The sequence below is a fragment of the Carassius gibelio genome, chromosome A4 (assembly GCF_023724105.1).
Source record: "Carassius gibelio isolate Cgi1373 ecotype wild population from Czech Republic chromosome A4, carGib1.2-hapl.c, whole genome shotgun sequence".
Taxonomy (NCBI): domain Eukaryota; kingdom Metazoa; phylum Chordata; class Actinopteri; order Cypriniformes; family Cyprinidae; genus Carassius; species Carassius gibelio.
This window is the reverse complement of record NC_068374.1, coordinates 14,284,747-14,308,346: the sequence shown is the minus strand read 5'-3', so window position 1 is coordinate 14,308,346 and position 23,600 is coordinate 14,284,747. Positions and strand designations below refer to the sequence as shown.

The window sequence follows — 23,600 nt, the reverse complement described above, 5'->3', positions numbered from 1 at the left end:
CAGTTGCTTCTTACACTTAAGGACGGTTAAGGAAAACAGTTCCACTCATTCTCTACTATAGGAGAGGAAGAATTGTATTAACTTGTTAAATCATCTAAATCAACAACATGTATGTTAGACCCCTATACCATCTAAGCTCCTAAAAGAGGTGCTTCCAGAAGTCATAGGTCCTCTTCTGACTATTATTAATTCCTCATTGTCATTAGCATACCGTCCCCTTGGAATTATAAGGTTATATCTGACAGTTTTGTCAAAATCTAGTTATTCACATATTCTTATTCAGTGTAAAACATATTTATATTGTGTGATAGATTTTTTTTTTTATGTTCTGTGCATTTTGGGACTTTTTATTTAAATAAACAACAAAGTTGAATGGAATGCAAAAACCTTTGAAGCTTGTACTGGCTGCTGTATACAGTATAGAAGCTATAGAATATGTACTTTTGAACGTATTATTATGAATAAACAGTTGTTGCTAATTGTTATCAAGAAAAAAAGTTTGCAACCACATGTAATGAACTGTTTCAGCACCTAAATATGACTTTCTTTTCTTTTTTATGGCCTTTTAACAGATTTCAACATGCTACTGTTTATTTTTAATATTTTTTTATATTTTTAATATTTTAAATAAATTCTGTAAGTAAACTTCTTTACACAATTCCGGACTTTTAATTTGGGCTGACGATGTGACGTCACAAGGCTGCGCCGTGCTGCGATTCGTCTGAAGAAAGGTGTGTGTTTTTAGCATTGACAGCGTTTAAATCGATACAGAGCGTTCAGTCTTGTTGTTTTTACAAGCTCTGTAAAATGAATTGCATTTGATTGAATGTAATGTTATCTAGCGATAAAGCACATATATTTTTTTCTGAGTAAAGCGCATCCACACATGAGTAACAAAAGGTGCGTGTCATTTCGCTCCTTATATCGTGAATCAGTTCATCATAAACACGATTTCGGCCACGGGCGAGTAGTGACGGAGAAATTTGATTTTGAAATAATAATTTTACAAATCGTATTGAATGAATTGATTTTCAAATCGTTTCAGTGATTCGAATCACGATGACCAAAACAGTGTACATGCAACGAGAACAACAACAAATGTTTTTACGAGGGTCTAATGAGAGTTAAATGCAACCAACTAATTTTTCAATTCAAAATGTGAATTAAATACATAGATTTTCAGTATAAATTGTGTTATTTAATTAATTTGTAGTGCTAGTTTTGAGGTTTTTTTTATTATGAACCGTCACTGTGACAGTGACTCCACTTACTAGTGTACTGATTACTGAGCAAGAGAGCCGATTGAGACGCACAGATGTAGACCTTAGTATTTATTATTAGTTATTTTTCTTTATCTTAAACAGGACAGTGTCCAAACACAGAAAAACTCCAGCTGAAGCAACTGAGATCCACGTGACGCACCATTATAAAGATGGAGTTTATTAAGGATGAGACTGAAGAGGAAAGGATTGTAGAAGTATTCCGAGTGAAACAAGAAGATACTGAGGAACAAATAAAGATTGTGTTTATTAAAGAGGAGAGCGAAGACACCAGTAATGAAGAAGCTTTCGGAGTCCAACATGAAGATATTGAGACACAAACAGAGATGGTGTTCATTAAAGAGGAGAGCGACGACATGAGTGATGAAGAAACATTCAGAGTCCAACATGAAGATACTGAGACACTAACAGGTTGGTTTTCAAAGCTGAACTCATTTGATTCTTATTGAAATGTCCTGCTCTACAGAAATGTCACATGAGTGTCGTAATCAGAGCGGTTTTGATTTACATGGAGCCTCGTGGACAGACATGTTGGGATCACATGACCAGATAAACACTAACGCTGCCTTCAACCCATCCGACTCCCACACTGGACATCAGTTATTATGACGTTCACACATTTAAATCAAAGAAGAAATACATCAGTATAAGCAAAATAAAAACTTAGCAAACAATTACTTTGTATAACATTAAATTTAGTATCTACTTTAGAAACTAAAACCATTAATTTCTATTAATTCTAACATTATTTTGCAATAAGCAATGTGAGTAATTGATTTTTATATTGGTCGAGTTACTGCTGCTGTCTACATTTGCTCTGTCTTTGAAGATCTTTGATGACCAGCAGGCACGAAATGGATGATTTCAGCTGAATGTGTGTGACTGAAACGATTCAATAATGAAAACATCTGTTGTGACTTCCCCATCTTCTCTTCGGTCGGTAACCGATTTAATGTTGGGTTGCGTCCGGCCTATGGGCACTCAACACGTGACAGCAGCTGTGAGTGATGGTGACGGTATAAACGCATCATTCATTCACATCATGCTTTAAGGAAAATGTATAGCCTATGTAAGTAATAGGACTAACATAAAAATAACAATTTGTTTTGTCACAACATATGTATTTTTTAAATATGCAAAAATATATCAGACTTATTTACGATTGGATTGGATTTAACCTGTTAACTGTCACCCGTCCGCTCTGTGGAAAGCCTACATTTACTTCACTATATTACAATTAAATCTAATCTAATCTTGACAAACTATATATCGTTGGAAAGGTCTAAGACTCCGAAATATATATTTTATCAATGTTTTTTGTTAAAAATTATGTAGGAAAAGTAATAATTAATTTATGACAAGAGTGCACCCTCAAAAATCTACATTATAACAGGAATTTTGACCTTTGTTAAAAAAACAAGACGACTTTGTTGCCTTTTTCTCTATCACATTTTAGAAATCATGAGAAATTATATATCAACTGAAAACTTAACATTTCAAAATTCATCCTTTAAAACTCATTTTAAATTGCATTATCATGTAAATGGTACATCAATATCATGTTACAAAATGTTTTCATTCATGAATGATACAAATTTAAGTTTTGATCGTGCACTACAAAGTCATTGTTCAAAAATATGAGTGACAGTTAAGGGGTTAAAACAGAAAGAAAGTTCACGGAAATAAACTGATGTGACATTCAGCCAAGTATGGTGACCCATACTCAGCAGTGGGCAGCCATTTATGCTGCGGCGCCCGGGGAGCAGTTTGGGGTTCAGTGCCTTGCTCAAGGGCACCTCAGTCGTGGTATTGAAGGTGGAGAGAGCACTGTACATGCACTCCCCCCACCCACAATTCCTGCCGGCCCGAGACTCTAACTCACAACCCTTCGATTGCGAGTCTGACTCTCTAACCATTAGGCCACGACTTTTGCAGAAAAGTGTTTTTTTTTTTTTTTTTTTCTGTCTCAGCTGTTTGGATCGCTCCGGAGACTGGAGCACAAATATATTCTTGAGATTCAAACTTACATCATAGTCTGTTCATTATCAAAATAAAATACAGTCAACTAAACATTTAAAAGGTTACACTGGTCCGTTAAAGTAGACCTTAGTGTACCGCCTCACTTTGCTGTTATGCTAAGGATGTTTTTGCTGATATGAAGACGATCATCTTTTCCATCTATATGCGAATGTGTGTAAAGTACAAGCCTAGTTTACATTTATAAATAATAGTTTAACATTCAAATACATTGTGAATATGGAACATTTGGATTTGTGCTGAATGAGACATTAGCAATAACCTCCAAATAAATCCAAAAAGCTGTAAAAAAAAAAAAAATTAGACATTTTCCAGAACAGAATCCAGCAGGATTAGATTACTTTGAGCAGCAGCGCCGAAGGAAGCGGTTCACTTAAAGGGTCAGTTCACCCAATAATCATAATTATGTAATTAATAACTCACCCTTGTGTCATTCCAAACCCGTAAAGACCTCTGTTTATCTTTGGAACACAGTTTAAGATATTTTTGATAGAGTTGGGTCCGAGTCCACCTTTGTCGAGTACGAGTCAAGACCAAGTCCACAAACATCAAGTCCGAGTCCGAGTCCAAAAGGGGCCGAGTTGGACTCAAGTCCGAGTTCTTAAAGGTGCCATATGCAGAATTTGAGGTAAAAATATCCATAACATGACCTACACGCATCAAAAGAATGAGAAGAAATAAGGGCGATGATGTCATTAAAAAAATGTCAAGTTATAGTGCTGCAGAGATATCAACCTTAATTAGCATTAGCATTACTAGCCCCGGCCCGGCAGGTGTTGTAATACCAGTTTCGGCCGTGGGAGGCGGTATACGGGCGACATAACCACCAGCCAACCTGCAATACACGAATAACTCCCAGGGCGTACCTGAACCTGATGTCTATCGTGTGGAAAGTACAGCCCACTACTTTCAGTTCAGAGAGGAGAGCGGAAGGATAGCTGAAGCCTTTGGCATCTGATAAGAATACCAGAGTAAACATCGGCACTGCTTTTAATCGCTGGAGACAACTGATGGACCTGAAAGAAATGAGGTTCGACTCAGAACTTGCAAGTTAGATGCTGTTAGTATTTCGCTAGAAGTTTGTTTTATATGTTTGTGTATTTGTTTTCGGGAAGTTATAACATAGAAATGTATCGAAGGCTGTTCGATAAACGTGCTAATGTTAGCGATGGCTAACCGTAGCTGCCTTTGATAATTAGCTAGCTATAACTTAACATTACCCATTTTATTATATAGGGCTGTGCATGTCTTTACTCATGTACATCTCATCAGTAAAGACGCTCCTATAATTAGGAGTATATCTCCAGCACGTGTGTTCAGATCAGGATTGCCAGGTTTTCACAACAAATCCTGCACAGTTGCTTCTCAAAACTAGCCCAATCTCGCTTCCAGAAGGTTCCCCGATAAAACAATGCTTCCCGGGGTTAAAATATAGGTTTTTTAGCAGGGTTGCCTTGGTATAATTCGCATTTTAGGGGCTAAATATCACGTTATTTGTATTGGGGTCGCTGTGACCAGCGGACATGAAAAACAACCACCACAGACTTGGCAACACTGGTTGGCATTTACTACACAGAGCCGTAATTCACTGACAATCTACACAACATCGATGTTAAAATCGCAGGCGATTCTTTGTCGATTTTGAAAGCGATTTTGTGTTAGTTGTCGGTAGACTAAGGCTATGTGCAGTTACTGCCGCTCCACCTGAACCAGTGTTGCCAAGTCTGCGGTTGTTTTTCATGTCCGCGGTTTGAAGCAATCCCAATACCAATAACGTGATATTTAGCCCCTAAAATGCAAATTTTACCAGGGAAACCCTTCCCAAAAATTTATTTTTTAACCCCGGGAAGCAATTTTTATCGGGGAACCTCCCGGAAACGCGATTGGGCTAGTTTTGGACTAGTTTTAAGAAGCAACTGGGCAGGGTTTGTTGTGAAAACCTGGCAACCCTGATCTGAATGCACATGCTGGAGATATACTTCTAATTACAGGAGCGTCTTTACTGATGAGAGGTGCATGAAAATCGCATTTGATTTTTTGCACAGCCCTATGTATCATAACTGACCTGCTCTGTCTAGTCTGTTGGTCTCCGTGTCCTCTTTGCTCTTTCTGTGCGTGAAAAAATTGATGTGTGGCGTGAAAGCGTGTGAAAAGAGTCAATTGCGTGTGTCTCACGGTGAATGCTTGAGAGTTGGCACATTAGTTTCCAAGCAGAATAAAGGACAGGTTGATTATTGCTGTTTAGCGTTTGTATTAATCTATGATGTGTCCCTGTTTGCGTACAGGGACATAAAAAATAAATTAAAAGTGATACGTGGACCAAGGTGTCTGAGATTGTTCATTTTAAGTAAAGGATCATAATATTTCGTCCACAACAATATTTAATGAGGTTATAACTCCTTGTGGTTAGTCTGCACGAGATCAACAAGCTGTTTGCTTTGCGGCCGCTTTAAATACAAAATAAGCATTCGATCTACGTTAGAGCGTCTGATCGCTCACAAATCTTTCTGCAGCGTCGTGAGCAGAGCGGCAAGAGCGATTTTTGACGCTCTAGACGCCGGCGGTGTGAACGCACAGTTAGGCTTCGGCTATGGCTGTAGTGTTGTTGTGAAAGTAGGGGCGGAGCATAGAGACTATGCCGTTTCTCGTTTGTTACTCTAGAGTAGACCAATTCACTTTATTGAGGCATACTGCCCCCATCTGGTATGGAATGTGGAGTATGACTTGATTTTTTTGCCAAACATTACAGATGGCACCTTTAAAGGCCGAGTCCGAGTCGAGTCCGCCCGAATCCAGAAAGTAATTAAATTAAAAAAGATTATAAATTGGTATTGTAAATTTTTACATTCTATTAATATTTTAACCTTTCAACCCATTAAACCAATGGCAATATAAAAATGTAATAAAACAAATACCACTGTTACATCTAGTCATTTCGATTGAACATTTTTCTTTTATGTCAACAGAACTAGTTTCCTATCAAAAAAGGTTTCAAATGTTTTATTGTATTACAAGTGCATGAAAATACAAATGAACCTGTTTTATTATTGTATCACACTATATTGTCCTCCAGTTAAAGCTGACATTTCAGTTATTTAATGCCTCTCCCCCACATTTGACAGAGGTAAGGTGCAGCCAATGAGGAGATCCTTAATGATGGCATTAAGAATTTCTTGGTGTCTTGGGAGAACTTGCATCATAAAGTTGCATTGCTTGTTTGGTCAGTTCTGGTCTTGCAAATCCTGCAATGCTGAGCTGTGCAGCATCTGTTGGTTGCTGCTGCTGTCTTTGGTACTCGGTTGCATCGGTTGCACCGCGTCCGATTTGAGAACTGATGGATACTGCTCGTGTGTAATTTTTCAAGTATTTTGTTAAACATTGGAATGTGTGCTAAAATAACTAAATTTTATATATATATATATAATTTTTTTTTTTTTTAAATTTTAAGATGCATGTTTCTAATCTGTATATTGTAGATTATGTATGGGCCAAAGGGGTTTTCAGGGAAGTTGGACAACAATTAAGACTCTAAAGACTCTGTTTAATAGGAATAAGGCATGATTTATGAAATATCTGTACTGTATTTATAGTTAATGATGACAGATTCATGAACTGAGTTTGTAGTAAACATAACATGAACACAAGTAGAGCAGCTGATGATACTGAACTGCAGCACCTGCTGGTTAGAGCGATTCTCGTTTTCGAGTCAAGAATTGGTTGCATCGGTTTTCGGATCATCAGTAAACTGAACCGAAAACCGTTTTTTCGGAGGCGTCCGATTCGAGAACCGAGGAGCTGATGATACTGCGCATGCGTGATTCAGCGTGAAGCCGACTGACTCACAGCGCGTCTGAACCGAACTGATTCTTTTGGTGATTGATTCTGAACTGATTCTGTGCTAATGTTATGAGTGCGGGTAAACCGAGGGTTTGAATGAAGGGCAATCTGACAAAACGTAAGTTCATTAAATAACAAATACATCGCAATGGATTATGTATAGTAAGTGGATCATGGTTTCTGCGCTGATGACACCTAATTTACTTTACATCTTCAAGACTTAAATCCTCGTATGCACATTATTGCAGTTACTGTATTTGGGTGTGTTGTTGCAAAACTTAATTGTAAACTTTTCATGATTATGAGGTTTTTAACTGACTGATTATTATTAGTAACTTTATATATTTGAATGTTTGATCGACATCGCCAATGCCAGTCATTACGTCGAGCGTAAAAGAACCAGTGAACCGGTTTTTTTTTCAACCGGTTTATTGAATCAAACCGTCCGAAAGAACCGGTTCGCGGAAAAGAATCGAACTTCCCATCACTAATCCACATTGATATCAAGTGATGGGATGTGTTTCGTCTGTAAGCATGAGATGATATGCTACTGCTGCCTGCCGGTGTGGTGCAGTAAAATGACATAAGGGGAGTCATTCATTAATTTATGATCTCAATTTTATGCTGGTTTTATTGTTACACACGCGGACTCGACTGTACTTGGAATATTTTCCGAGTCCAAAATGTTTTAAGTCCGTGTCAAGTCCGAGTACAAATTCACCCGAGTGCGTGACAAGTCCGAGTTCATTCAAAATTGGACTCGAGTCCGAGTCTAAGTTCGAGTACCCCAACTCTAATTTTTGACATCATCAAAGTAGTCCATGTGACATCAGAGGGTCAGTTAGAATATTTTAAAGCATCAAAAATACATTTTGGCCCAAAAATAGCAAAAACTACGACTTTATTCAGCCTCGTCTTCTCTTCCGTGTCTGTTGTGAGTGAGAGTTCAAAACAAAGTAGTTTAGTGATATCCGGTTGGCGAACTAATCATTCGATGTAACCGGATCTTTTTGAAACAGTTCACCAAATCGAACTGAATCGTTTTAGACGATTTGCGTCTCTAATGCGCATTATTCCACAAATGACTTAAGCTGTTAACTTTTTTAATGTGGCTGATATTCCCTCTGAGTTCAAACAAACCAATATCCTGGAGTAATTCATTTACTCAAACAGTACACCGACTGTGAACTGCTGTGAAGAGAGAACTGAAGATAAACACAGAGCCGAGCCAGATAATGACTCATTCTCGAGTCAAGAACCGTTTCTGTCAGACGTGTCCGATTTGAGAACCGATGAACTGATGATACTGCGCATGTGTAATTCAGCGTGAAGCAAACCGACACACAGAGCGTCTGAACAGAACTGATTCTTTTGGTGATTGATTCTGAACTGATTCTGTGCTAATGTTATGAAACCGAAGGCTTGCAGTCATCGCCAATGACGCCATTACGTCGAGCACTAAAGAACCGGTGAACCGTTTTCTGTAACCGGTTTATCGAATCGAACTGTCCGAAAGAACTACTGGTGTTTCGAAAATCGATGCAACCAGTTCTTGAAAAAGAAATATCCGCATCCACACGAAACCACAAAACGATGTAGTATACATGCCAGACCAGCATGTGGTGCTGTAATTCTGCCACAGAGATACACTTAAAAGTTTATTTATATAGCACCTTTCGTACACAATGGTAATTCAAAGTGCTTTACATAAAAGCATGTAAAATAATCATGAAGAAAAATAACAAAAATAAAACAAGCAATTTTAAAACTTTAAATACTTACTTAGCAGTTAGAAATAAAAAATGATTTTACATAAACATTGAAAATATAGTGCAATCAGTTCGGACATTGCACAGTGCTCATTCAATAAATGCACAGCTAAACAGAAGAGTTTTGAGTCTAGATTTAAATGTGACTAGTGTTTTAGCACATCTGATCTCTTCTGGAAGCTGATTCCAACTGCGGGCAGCATAGTAACTAAAGGTGGACTCCCCTTGTTTTGTGTGAACCCTTGGTATTTCTAACTGACTTGATCCTAGTGATCTGAGTGCTCTGTTAGGTTTATATTCAGTGAACATATCTGCAATATATTTCGGTCCTAGATCATTGAGTGATTTATAAACGAGTAAAAGTACTTTAAAATCAATCCTAAATGTAACTGGAAGCCAGTGTAAGGACTTGAGGACTGGTGTGATATGCTCAGATTTTCTGGTTCTAGTCAGAATCCTGGCAGCAGCGTATCTAATGTCTGTCTAATGGTCTTTTTGGGAAGGCCGGTGAGGAGCCCATTACAATAGTCCACCCTGCTGGTGATAAAGGCATGAACAAGTTTCTCCAAGTCTTGACTGGAAACAAAACATCTAATTCTTGCAATGTTTTTTAAATGATAGTATGCGGATTTAGTTACTGCTTTGACATGACTACTGAAACTAAGGTCTGTCTCCAGAATCACACCAAGATTCCTGACTTGATTTTTAGTTGTTTGACCCCTAGAGTCAAGGTATGCATTCACCTTGAACACTTCATCTTTGTTTCCAAATGCAAAGACTTCAGTTTTTTCCTTGTTTAACTGAAGAAAGTTCTGGCACATCTAACTATTCTTTTCATAGAGGGAGTCAATCGGGCTGTAGTCATTTGGAGATTTTACAGGGCATTTATTCATATTTCTTCTCAGAAGAAATCATAATTGTATATCAAAAAGAGCAGTGACACACGGTAGTACTTTTTGCCTTTTATTTTTCAGTGATCAAACATTTTTCACACAGTAAATATATAAAAAATGAGCAAATGTTTATGAAGAACAATATTCAAAGATAAATAGGGTAAAATTGTAAAAATTCAAATTAGAAAAACAAGAACTTTGTTAAAATTATTTTTGCAAATTTGTAAAAAATAATGATACTAATAAAAAAACTAAAAACAAACACTGCAAACATTTCTTCAAACCAAAAAAACTTGTTCAAATACCTTTTTGTTTAAATAAAAATAAACAACATCAAAAAAATAAAAAGTAGTTCAGACTTCTGGAGTTTAGACACATCAGTTAGCTTGAGTGTCCCTCAGTGTTCCAGCACTGGAAGCATTTCCGGGATGAGACAAAGCACAGCGGAACATTGCACTTCACACAGTATACAGGAGTCTTCACTTTCTTATCTTTTGCTTTGCACAAAACACAGATTCTCCTGGCAGCTGTGGTATCATTGCCAGATCTTTTGGGTCAGATGGGTCTTGTTCTGGAGTTTTGACAGTTCGCTGTGAATAATATAGCTATTCACAACAGCAATGTCAATGAAATGAAAGAACATTTTATACCATTTCTTTGTTTTGTGGAGCACATTGTAATATCCAATGAGTGTGTCCGAGAAGTCGACACAAACCATGTACCTGATGTACTCCATAACTGCTAGTCCAACCACCCTCTGCAGTCTTTACCCGACGCTTTTACAGTGTCACCATTGTTCGATTTGTGAACAGTGGAACACATGGTGAGCTCCCTGGTGTCCTTCCATCTTACAAAAAGTAGCTTCCCATTTCTGATCCAACGAATTTCCCCTCTTTTGGCCTTTCTGCTGAGGTCCTTGACTTTAGTTTTTGGAAAGCCCTGCCTGTTTGGGCATATGGTGCCACATGCCTGGGTGTGCTTCAGGAGCAAATCAGAAAAGAGGGTCGGGCTGGTTTAAAAAATATCCATAAAAATGTGATAGCCCTGTCCCAGAAAATTCAAATCCAGAAGTTGCATCACAGATTCATAGCTCAAGCCTTTTTCTGAAGAGGATTTTCCTTCGTAAACATAACATTTCCAAATGTATCCTCAAAAAGAATCCCCAAGGACAAACAATTTGTAGCCCCATTTGGTGGGCTTGTCCTTCATATATTGTTTCAGTCAAATCCTGGCTTTAGGAGAAACCATACGCTCGTCCACTGATAGCTGCTTTCGTGGATGAAAATATACCTGGCAAGCGGAAACAATGTCAGTATAGAAGGGGTTTATTTTATGCAGTCTATCATAGTCCAGGGTTCCCTTTTTTCTACCATTTTCTTCTACATCTTTTAGATTGGAAAGATGAAGATTCCAAGAAATAGACTGGAAATGTGATCTGGACATTGCAAACTGTGGGAATGGAATTTTTTATTTGCCCAGTAGTTAGCAATAGTCTTTGCATTCACCAATCCCATATAGATGACACTGCCAATATAAGTATAAAAGTCTTTCTCAGAAAGCACTCTACAAAGAAATTTCTTACCAGCCTTGGGCCTCTTTGCAGTAAATTAATTTGTATTTTTTAGGATTGACCCTATAACAGAGGATGTGAAAAAGAGCTGAAAAAGCTCAAGTGGTGACAATGTGGCTGTTGTGATCCGCCGAGGCCCTGGTGCATGCTTTGGAATGAAATTGATGACAGCTGGGTCCTCGTCTGCATCTGATATGTCATGCCACCATTCAGCAGAAGAAGCAGCCTGCTGTGCACAGACATTTTCATTTGCAAATGATAAACTAGGAAACATCTAAATTTTGACCCATTTCTGTGTTGTTTTGTGAGGTTTGTGTTTGGATTATTGTATGGTTGGAAGATCCAAACATGGCCCATTATGAGATTTCTAACAGAGTCAGTCACTTACTGATTTTTTTTATCTGTTGGTATTTGATAGAATCAGAGATGCCATGTGTCTAAACAAGATGTCCAGGACCTCCAGCAGAAATATAGGCCCCAACAATAAAAAATTTAGCTGTATATTTCATTGTACACGTGGTACTTATTTTCTCTGTGTTCACGAAACCCATCTTCAGTGTTTGCTGCTAAAAAGTTCATTTTTAGTTTCATCTCACCATAGAAGCCACTCCCATCTGAAGATCCAGTCATGGCTGATAACTGAATATGCTTTAGTTTGTTTTTGGATGAGCTAGGAGAATTTTTATTGTAACACTCCCTGTTGATGCAGGTTCTGTTTGACAATTTTTTTTTAAGGTTTACTGACCCCGAGACGCAACTATTTTCTGCAATTCTCCAGCTGTGATCCTTGGAGAGTCTTTAGCCACTCAAACTCTCCTTCTCACTGCGCGCATGTTAGGACGATATAGACACACGACCTCTTCCAGGCAGTTTTGTAACTGTAGTAAGTTCGTGAGAGGAAAGGAAGAGGACAAAGGGGTCGGCTGGACTGCTGACGAATTTATTAACTCAAATTCAAACTTAAACTTTATAAACACCACTGGTGACTTTTACTCTGACATCAACACAGACACGATCGCACAACACTTCCGGGTTGCTTGTTCCAGTTGCGTTTACGGTTCGCGTCAGCAGTCCATCTCTCTCTCTCGACTGCTTCTGTCTCTCCTGGCGTTTTATACTCTTTACGCGCTGATTACTGAAACAAGAGACAGGTGTTGATAGTTTTTGCCCAAACCACTCACTTACCGCTCATCTCCAGATTCTCTCTTCCGCTGCAGACTTCACTAAACCACGGCCCCCCTGCCACAGTAACATTTTCTGTTGGTTGGAAATTCTTAATTATTGTCCTGATGGTGGAAATGGGAATTGTCACTGCTCTAGCTCTTTTCTTAAAGCCACTTCACCAATTTGTGAAGCTCAATCATCTTTTGCTGCACATCAGAAATATATTCTTTGGTTTTTCTGATTGTGATGGATGATTAAGGGCATTTGGGCTTTGTTTTCCCTCCTCTTTATATTTCTGTGAAACAGGAAGCAATGGCTGGATAATTTCACGTTTATAATCATGCTGGAGTGCTCAAAATTGTGAATATGAATGGGAATATACTTCAGAGATATTTTACTCATAAGAATTTCTAGGGGTGCCAATAATTGTGTCCAGTGAGTATTTGAGAAAAACCTTTATTTCATAATGGTACCCCCCCCCCCCCCAAATTTAACATTCTTATTATCCAATGAAAGGATAAATTTTTGTGAATTTTAAAAAAATAAAAAGGATTAACAATGCAGATTAATTTTCACAGCCTTTGATCATATTTACTAAGGGGGCTGATATTTTTGGCCACGACTGTATGTAGGTGTTGATGCACCATCTGGACTGGATCCAGGTGACCGCAGGGACAATCTGATCTGGGTACAGACTAGATCCACAGACTGGTGGCTACAGTGACCTCGGAATAAGAATAAAACGGGATAATACCTGAATTCTAGAATTTAATTTGTGAAAAAATAATTATGAATGGAAATGAAAGGTTACGTACAGATGTACAGGAGATCTTATGTGTTGTTCAGCTGGAATATGTTCTGGAGAGAAAAAGCAGTTTGTTTTGGTGCACAGTGATCTGTAATCCCAGCCAGAAGGCAACAATTCAAAGAGGAAGTGTGCTGGGTGTGAGGGGTCCAGAGTGATTCTCTTAGCCCTTTTCCTCACTCTGGATGTGTGGAATTCTTGGAGGTTGGGGAGGGGGGCACCAATAAACCTCTCAGCTGTCCTGACTGTCCGAACCAGCCAAACCAGACTTTTAAAGATGAACACAGGACAGACTCAATGATGGCTGAGTAGAACTGGGTGAGCCAAAAGCCATGTTTCCACTGTCGAGCTTAAAGCGGGCGTACCAGGTCCAGTCATGTTTCCACTGTCACTTCTGGGGCTTGATCGTGCCTTGTCGGGGCTCTCTCGGGGCCAACAGTAAGGGTTTTTTGGCCAGACGAAAACCTTCTGAATAATGTTTCTGAACAATGGCGGAGTTTCTCTGCGTCTGGAGAGCATCAGCCATGGATCATTTCAGAAAGATAACAGCTTTAACACCAGCATTAAAGACTTTATTAAATAACTTGAGCTCAAAACTCACTCTTAATCAGCAGCAAGTGTTTGAAAATTTGATCTGATGTGGATTGTAATCACTAAACAAAGCAGAAATATTTATAAATGATTCAAAAGACTATGCACGGCAATGTTTCTTTGGTCCAATAATTAATATCTCTGTCTTATCCGAATTTAATTGGAGAAAATTATTGGTCATCCAATCTTTTACATTTTCAACACACTATGTTAGCTTAGATAATTTATAGGTTTCATCTGGTCTACTTATTGTAGTTAAGTGCTTAACTTGTAAATATGCATTAATAATAATAAAAAATAAAAAAAAGGGCCGGGACTTTAACGCGTTAATTGAGATTAATTAATTACACAAAAAATAACGCGTTAACTAAGATTAATTAATTACAGAAAAAAAATCCCGCATTTTTAATAACTTATTTTTGCACCACGGAACGTTTCTCACTGGATGAGTTTCGGCGGACCGATTATACTGGAGCACCAACTAGCGTTCGCATATCACCGCAGCAGCACATCCAGCCTCAAGTATCACCTCAACGCAAAACATATAGCAGCTAGCGTGGACTTTACACTTTATGCTGAACTATGTATTATTTTGTTGGTGCAACAGTTTATGTTGAACTCTTTATTGTTTTGGCCAAGGTTATTGAGAGTTGGACTTAGTATGTTATGGCCTCTGAAGCAACAGAGAGAGGTTTTCTAATAGTCAGTGTTTCCAATGTTCTGAATGTAATTGACAGTATTGTGTATTACTTAAAAAACACTTTACAGAAGGTTCCAGCACCTATAAGCTACCTGAATTTCTGAAATGTACTATTTCTAAATTGTTTTTAAATATGCTATTGCTACACTTCATGGCAAAAAAAAAAAAAATATATATATATATATATATATATATATATATAATATTAAGTGCCTTTTGTATTTTGTTGTTTTTGTATTCATCACTGAGGGTGCTCTCTTGAATGCACATTTTCACATATTTTGTCCTGTCTATTGCTATGGTTATCACGGTCAATAACTGATACTTCAAGAGCAAATCCCACATAAATATATAATTCCCATAACTTTGCAATGTGTGTGTGGCCAAAAAACGTAAAAGTTCTACTTTTTAAATGGATTTTAGACTAGAAACCTTGCAAAGAGTGCTCATAACCACTAAAAAGCTGTCACTCTTTGTTTAGTGAGCGTATACACTACATACTGTACTATATAACTTACATTGTGCCACAAACTCTGAACACCCCCCCCCCCCCCCTCATTTGATAATATTTTATATCTGTTGTCCTGTGCTATTAAACTGCTGTTGACTTTTCTTTGTTTTTCATCTTAGACCTAATGATACTGAAAGAGGAGAAAGTAGTACTTAAAGAAAATGAAGAGGAAGATCAATATGACAAACATCATGATTTCATAACTGGAGAAAAATATTTTATTTTTTTATTTTTTGAAAATACTTCAACGAAAAAGAGCAAGTTACTTTAATTGCATGCAGTTTGGAAAGAGTTTCATTCAACAAGGAATTCACACTGGAAATAAGACTTTCACCTGCGAACAGTATGGATTTCAAGTTTCAATCAAAAAGGAGACCACAACAAGCACATGAGAGCTCACACTGGAGAGAAGTCTTTCACATGCCCTCAATGTGCACACAGTTTTGCTCAAAAAGCACACGTTACTGTTAATATGAGACTTCACACTAGAGAGAACATTTACACATGCCCTCAGTGTGGAAAGAGTTATGCTCAACAAGGAAACCTTAAAGTCCACACAAGAATTCACACTGGAGAGGATCCTTACTTACAGATGTACAGGAGATCTTATGTGTTGTTCAGCTGGAATATGTTCTGGAGAGAAAAAGCAGTTTGTTTTGGTGCACAGTGATCTGTAATCCCAGCCAGAAGGCAACAATTCAAAGAGGAAGTGTGCTGGGTGTGAGGGGTCCAGAGTGATTCTCTTAGCCCTTTTCCTCACTCTGGATGTGTGGAATTCTTGGAGGTTGGGGAGGGGGGCACCAATAAACCTCTCATAAACCATTCAATACTTGGTTGGGGCTCCTTTTGCACAAATTACTGCTTTGGTGTAGCATAGAGGTGATCAGCCTGTGTCACTGCTGATGCGTTATTAAATCCCTGGTTACTTTGATAGTAGCCTTCAGCTCCTCTGTATTGTGTGTCAGATGTTACTTGCCTTCCTCTTCACAATACTCCATAGATTCTCTGTGAGGTTCAGGTCAGCTGAGTTTGGTGGCCAATCAAGCACAGTACCAACATGGTCAGCAAACCACTTTGAAATGGCTCTTTTGGCAGGTGCTAAAGTTCTGCTGCAAAATGAAATCAGCATCTCTTTAAAGCTTGTCAGCAGATGGAAGCATAAAGTGCTCCAAAATCTCCTGTTACATGGCTGCATTGACTTGATAAAACACAATGGACCAACAACAGTGGATATCACCGCACCCATATCATCTGACTTCAGAAACTTAACATTGGACTTTGGATTCTGTGCCTCTCCAGTCTTCCTCCAGACCTTTTTTTTTTTTCAAATGAAATGCTAAATTTACTTTCATCTGAAGAGATGAATCTGGACCACTGAGCAACAGTCCAGATCTTTTTCTCCTTACCCCAGGTGAAATGCTTCTGACATTTTTTTTCTGGTTCTAGAGTGGCTAGGTTCTAGGAGTGTGTGACAGATGTAGCCCTTTTCCTGAAGATGTCTTGAGTGGTGACTTTTGATGCACTGACTCCGGCTTCAGTCCACTCCTTGCGATGCTCTCCCAAGTTCTTGATTTGGCTTTTCCTGACAATCTTCCCAAGGCTGTGGTCATCCCTGCTCTTGTGCACCTTTTACTACCACACGTTCCCCTTCCAGTCAACTTTCTATGAATATATTTTAATACAGCACTCTGTGAACAGCCAGCTCTTTCAGCAATGACCTTCTTTGGCTTACCCTCCTTATGGCGGGTGTTGAAGATTGTCTTCTGGACAACTGTCAATTCCAGTCTTTTTCCTAATTGTGATTCCATGTTCTAAACTAGCACTAGAGGTACCCAGTATTTACAATTAAAATTAATCAAACTAATCAAGCTCAAAATATAATGTTCAAATCAGTGTTAATTTCGTTGACTAAATATTTTCATCATTATTTTCGGCACGAATATATTTTTGGGGACGAAAACTAAACGAAAACTAAAAAACAAGGCACTGATGGAGACTAAAACTATGACTAAATTGATTGACATTGTCGTCAACGAATAAAGGACGAGACGAAAATAGACTGTGACGAAAATCAAATCAGCAGACGGGAGAGATGCGAGGAATGAACAAAGAACCGGCAAAATAGAACACCGGCAAAACGGAACAGGCGAGACTGCATGAGAGAAGAGAACCAATCCGAGCCTGACTTATTGAGACGTGAAGCGAAGGTTTTTAAATGAGCTCCCGGGAAGTCGGCATTCGAAGAGGTGATGTCTAAAAGAGCGACAAAATGTCCACAGCTAACTTCACGTTTGACGACGAACAAAACAAAACAAAGTGTAAAGCACGCGGAGCGCTCATTCGTGGCAACACAACCAATTTGAAAAGACATTTACAGACGAGCCACCTGGACATTTTCTCAAATGTAATTTCACAACGATGTTCTTTTGTTTATTGAGCTAGGCAAAATTGGAAGACTGCAGTGCGTAGATGTTGTAGCATTAAATATTACGAACTGAAAAGTACTGTAAAATAGCCCCTTCAAGTTAGATGAGAGCACAATACTAATACATAATATTATGATACATACATTTGATTAATACTAATGTTTAGTATATTTTATAATGTTCTACTTGTTGACAATATCACAAATATTTCTATATTAGTCATGTGAAACATGAATGTTCACATCCTATCATTATACATACTAATCTAGTAATATTGTAGTATTTAAAACATACAATATTGCTAGACAAATGAATACCTTATAAAATCTTGTTACTTTTTTTATCCACCCAACTTATTAAATATTTACTTTAAATGTATGCACTTATTGTTCAGCTCAGCTGTAAGCTTTAAGGTCCTGGACCTAACTTTATTTTTCTTTTATTGATGGTCAATTGGCAGCTAGTTATTGTTTACATTATCATGACAGTGTTTGTTGCTGCATAAAAGCTTTTGAATCGAAATAAAGACACAGTTGTGTTGAAATAAAGTTGAATTTGTGTTTTATATATTTTGGTTAAGTTTGTTTCCTATACCAGCTGTAAAAAGTTGTCTAGTAAATCTGTTATTGATTTTAGTCTTATTTTAGTCTACTAAAATACCAAGCAATTTTAGTCGAATAAAATACCTAGCAATTTTAGTCGACTAAAATAAGACTAAAATTAAAACAAATCAGATGACTAAAACTTGACTAAAACTAAAAAGAATTATAGTCAAAAGACTAAGACTAAAACTAAATTAAAATTTCGTGTCAAAATTAACACTGGTTCAAATTTTTTAAGACACTGAATTTTTTTTTCCTCAGCTCTAAGTCGTAACCATAAGAATTAAAACAAAAAAATCTCTTGAAATATTTCAGTTTAAATGATATTAAATTTTTTGAGATGAAAAATTTAATTTTTCATGATACAATCAGGGTGGACATGACGAATTAACTAAAAACGTAACAAAAATAAAAACCATGACAAGTAAAAATGGAATAAGTAAAGTAAATATAGAAATAAATGCTCGGCAGATAACAATAGAAAGTTGGGAAACACTTCGATAAACAAAGTAGTATTACAAATATCAATGTGAAAGGAAACCTATTAGTTGGAATAAAAAGGGTTAAACAGACAAATTTAAGATTTCGCTAATTTTTTATGTATGATAAAAGGGCTTCCATTATTTGTTGGGACGGCGAAGAGAATTTTTTTATTTATATATATTTTTAATGAAATATAAGAAATCTGAGATGGAAGTTTTTCCAATTATTTAAAGCAAAATTTGTCATCTGGCCAGTAATTTGAGGAAAGCAATAAATTCAGCAAAATATTCTCGTGTTTTGTGTGTATTTTTGCTCCTCATGTTGATTGATTTGATTCCAGGTGTTCCCCATTTGTTTTAATTATTCAAAGGTGTTCTTCATACATTTTAATTATTCCCAGGTGTTCTTAATACTCCCCTTATAAAGTCCCGTATAAATAGTGTTTCTAGTTCTTCATCTGGTATTGTTCTGCAACACTCTGTGTGATAATTAAATTCTGTGATTTGTACTTCTGGGGCCCGTTTCACTAAGGAGGTTCAACCAACTTTGAGTTTAAACTTAAACACTGAGTTTATCTTACCCTGAGATTGGAAACTCTGAGTTTTCCGTTACAGAACAGCTGAAATTAGTTGGTTTAATCAACTCTAAATTGACTGACTCTGAGTTAAGTGTGTGCACCACTACTATAAAAAGCCATTATCAATGGAGCGCCGATATTACGATTCTCCATGGCAACAGCTCCCGCCAAAAAGCCGTCTGCATACTTCAGACTCAATACAAATGTAATTCTTATCAGTGTTATATCACAGTTGAAAACTGGCAGAACGTTAGATTAATTAACTAATAGCTAATCATTTTATGGTATCTCATGGGCAAAAAAAATACATATAAAATAATAACATTAAATGTAGCTGCAAGCAGCAATTACGGGGCCAAGCACTCCACTGGCAAATTGAGGAACTAAGCATGATATGGAGAATCACACCAAATGCAACAATGAGCAATTACATATATATATATATATATAAAAATCGGACTAACGGTCTAGGAGGAGTTCGAAAAAGTAGGTTTACAACATTTAGTAAAATGGCGGACAGGAAGTATGGCCAATTTTCGCATAATTGGCATCAATGTTCTCGGCATGACCTACAGGATTTAGGGAGACCATTTTCATTTCAAAAGTCAAATTTATTCAAAAGTTATTAGCATTTTTGTGATATTTCATTATAACTTTTGACCACAAGGTGGCGCTGCCACCAAACTTTTTGAGTTCAGGGCATGGAGCTGAAGATTTTTGTAATTATTTTCGTAACGATACGATAAAGCGTTCAAAAAATACAGCATTTTAAAACATAATTCAAAATGGCCGACGCCTAAAATGGCCGACACTGGAAAATTGGATATCATGCGACTCGGCATGACTCACTGAATTTAAAGAGACCAGTTTTATGATTTTTGGCCAAACCTTTCAAAAGTTATAAGCCAAAATATGCATTTTTCATATCTCCTGACCACTAGGTGGTGCTGCAGGTAGTCTCAGGTCATGCTTAATATAACACATACCAAGTTAGGTCTCAATATGCCAAATCGTTGCCGATATAGCCTCACATGCATTTTTGTGTGATTTTCGTCAAATTTGTGTTGTGTCATTCGAGAACGGTTGGACGAATCTACTTGAATTCCATACATTTTTGCCAGCATGGTATGAAGATGATCTGAGCCAATTTTCGTGAAAATCAGACTAACCGCCTAGGACGAGTTTGAAAAAGTAGTTTTTTTGAATAACTGAAAATAGCAAAAAGCACTAAACCTTGCGATTTTTGAATCTCGGGGTTTATTCGACTTGGCATGAGCCAAGGATTCAGAGGAAAAAAGGATTTTCATTTTCTGGCTTATGGTTCAAAAGTTATTAGCATACAAACATTGAAAGTTTGGACAAACTGGTGGCGCTAGAGAGTAGGAATTAGAGACTTCAAATTTGCTATAGTTAATGTTGGGACTGTCCTCTATCAGTGTGCCAAATTATACAACTTTCCCGCAATTGGTTCTATGGGCTGCCATAGACTTGCGGCGGAAGAATAATAATAATAATGCCAACGATTACAATAGGTGCCTACGCACCTTCGGTGCTTGGACCCTAATAATAATATTTTAAGTGAATTTTTCTTATTTTAACAATGATCTGCCAATAGAGTAAGAAAAATACAACAGTGGGTATTTATATGAAGTGGGATAGTTATACTTTATACTGGCAGATACATTTGCACCTCAGTATTGTTATACATTAACAGGATTCCATAATAACAGATTGTAAATTATTATATTTATTACAATTATAAATAGTTTATCATTATTAAACACTCGTTAGGCACTTTACTTCCACTTTTAGAACATTTTGTCCGTTTTTATTGAAAATAAATTCTAATGTGAAGTGATGGGAAAAGTGAGAAGAACAAGTAAAAGCCGGACTAACCCAGTCAATCGCGTTACAAGCTATTATTTGCATGTGTCGTATATACAGTAAGAAGAGCATTTTTCCAGTGTGCATCAATTAAGTGTTTAAAAAGGGGGAGTAGACCGAAAGAAACTCTGGGTTTATCGAAGAAAACCTGCCCCTGACCAGGTTAGGTTCATAGTGTAAGTTACCTTGGTAACTGACTCGGAGTATAAGTAACCTCTCTTTCAGAAACGGGCTTTACTTATCCTTCTTTCTCAGGTTTGACAAACCTCCCATTTTGAAACAGAAAACCTAGAGTTTCCCTCATTTTAGGTTTAACATACTCAGAGTTTTCACTTAACCTCTGTAACGATATAAACTTCCTATTCATTGGGAAGAAGGTGGCGGGAACCGGCGCACAATCAAAAGACATTTTAATAATCAAAAAATAAATACAAAACAGCACACCAGCCCCTCCTCGTTCCCATGCCTCTCGGCCCCGCCCCACTCGCCACATACCCCCATCGCCCCTCGCAGGCCGGGGGGGGTGGGGGGGGGGGGGGGTACCCTCGAGGCTGCGCTCTACTCCAAGCCCCCCCACCCCCTCCCCCTACAACCCCCCCCCCCCCCCGTTCCCTCCGGGGGAGACCGCTCACGAGGACCTGAGGGAACCTGGGGGTAGGACAGACGAGGCGAGAGAAAAGGGGATGGAAGGAGGAGCGACAGGGACAAGAGAGGGGAGAAGAAAAAAAAAAAAATTCCGGTTCACAGACGCACTGCTGCTCGGCCCTCCACCGGCTGGGTGATCTCCTCCGCGGTGCCCGGCGGTGGCACTGGACGGCCCTCGGCAGACGGCACGACACTCCTCCACCGCCTGGTGGACGGCGACGGCTCCTCCGATTTTGGGCAGCGGCAGGAGTCCCCCGTTCCCTGCCCCTCCTGATTCCATCACGGAGGCGGCAGGCTCCGGCCCCCTGGCGAACGGCGCCGACTCCTCCGCTCCCTCACGGACGGCAGCCGCCCCTCCATATCGTGGGCGACTGGCAGCAAGCTCGCCCGTCCCCGGCAACTCGCTCCAGCCCACCGCCGCTAGCGTCCATGGCGGCACATACTTCGCCTGCTCGAGGGCACCGCGGATTCACCACAGCAGCGAGGGATCTTCAGCAGCACGTCCCTCCTTCTCCCGGGCTTCGGCACCACTGTAACGATACGACCTTTGTAATCATCGGGAAGGAGGAGGCGGGAACCGGCGCACAATCAATACATTTTAATAATTGAAAAATAAACTCAAAATGGCGCACCAGCCCCTCACGGACGACTGGTGCGCATAAATAAAAAGCAAAACATAAAATATTGTCCAGGCCTGGTCCTCTCTCGTCCTTCACTATAGTCGCTCCAGTTTTATATCCTTCCATCTCCTACGTGGGACTCGATACTGGCGGTGGGGCGCAGTTGTAGCTCATCTCCAATCACTACACCTGGCCTCACTCCTCGTTCCCACGCCTCTCGGCCCCGCCCCACTTGCCACAACCTCCTTTGTGAAACGGCCTCTGGTCTCCATGCTTCAAAATATTGGACCCAAATTATGATGCCTGAAGATAAGCTGTGGGGGGTAATGGCAGGCTGGTTGGAGTTGTATGTGGAGGATTTAATTGAACTAGTTTACCAGCTGTGCTGCTCTTGTTGTGTGCTTTTCAACTGGGACTGGATGGTGAGATTTTCATCCAGTCTCTGAGTTCTCCCTGATTGTACTCTTTTTGAATGGTTCTGACATTGAATTTGAAGTTAAGGAACCTCCAAAATCTCGTTCAACCCCCTCAGAAGCTGAACCCTGTTTCATTAGTCCCAGGTGTTCCTCATCCTCCCCTTATCAAGTCCTGTATAAATGGTATTCTCAGTTTCTAGTTCTCAGTCTGGTATCGTTTGTCAACACCCTGTGCAATGTGTGATTCCCTGTGTGATAATTAAATTCTGTGATTTGTACGTATGGTCTCCATGTTCCTTGCTCCGTGCTCCTCACAGTAGCTACCCATGACAGGTAGAAAATAATCATTTGGCAGGACACCAGGACAATGAGGGGTTGAGGGTTGAATATTGTAAAGGGTTGAAGCAGCGTGTAAATGTGATCCACATAACGTTAGGTCTTATTTCTTTTTTAATGGACTCCGTTTGCAATGACCTTAAAAATCCAGTTGCACTGGATTGTGCTGATCAACTTCAGTAGAGTTGAATTCTAAGGAGTTGACCAGCTGGGTAAAGTCTGAGACGGTGAATTGAATGTTTTCCAACCAGGCCTGATTTACTAACAGCTTGCTCCACCGCAAATGGCCTTTTTTTGTGTTAAAATAGTACTGTCAGGATTTACTAAAAATGTGCAGTGAAGAATTAGCGCTGAAAAGGCATGGACGGTTATTTTTGCACTTGACCTTATTGAATACACATTTATAGGAGTTTCTCTTTCAGACTTAAAGGGTATTAAAATTTATCATGCAACA

The 23,600-nt window shown here is 38.7% G+C and overlaps 1 protein-coding gene across 1 annotated transcript in view; it reads left to right on the top strand.

Annotated features, from left to right (window-relative positions):
• Window positions 1–691: 691 nt before the first annotated feature.
• The window catches only part of LOC127969393 (zinc finger protein 239-like), a 29,923-nt gene continuing 7,014 nt past the window's right edge, over window positions 692–23,600 (top strand). The window contains exons 1-2 of the mRNA XM_052571312.1: window positions 692–731; window positions 1,365–1,691. Of these exons, the coding sequence (XP_052427272.1) occupies window positions 1,433–1,691 (259 nt within the window). The 5' untranslated portion in view covers window positions 692–731; window positions 1,365–1,432. The remainder of the gene's footprint in view (window positions 732–1,364; window positions 1,692–23,600) is intronic.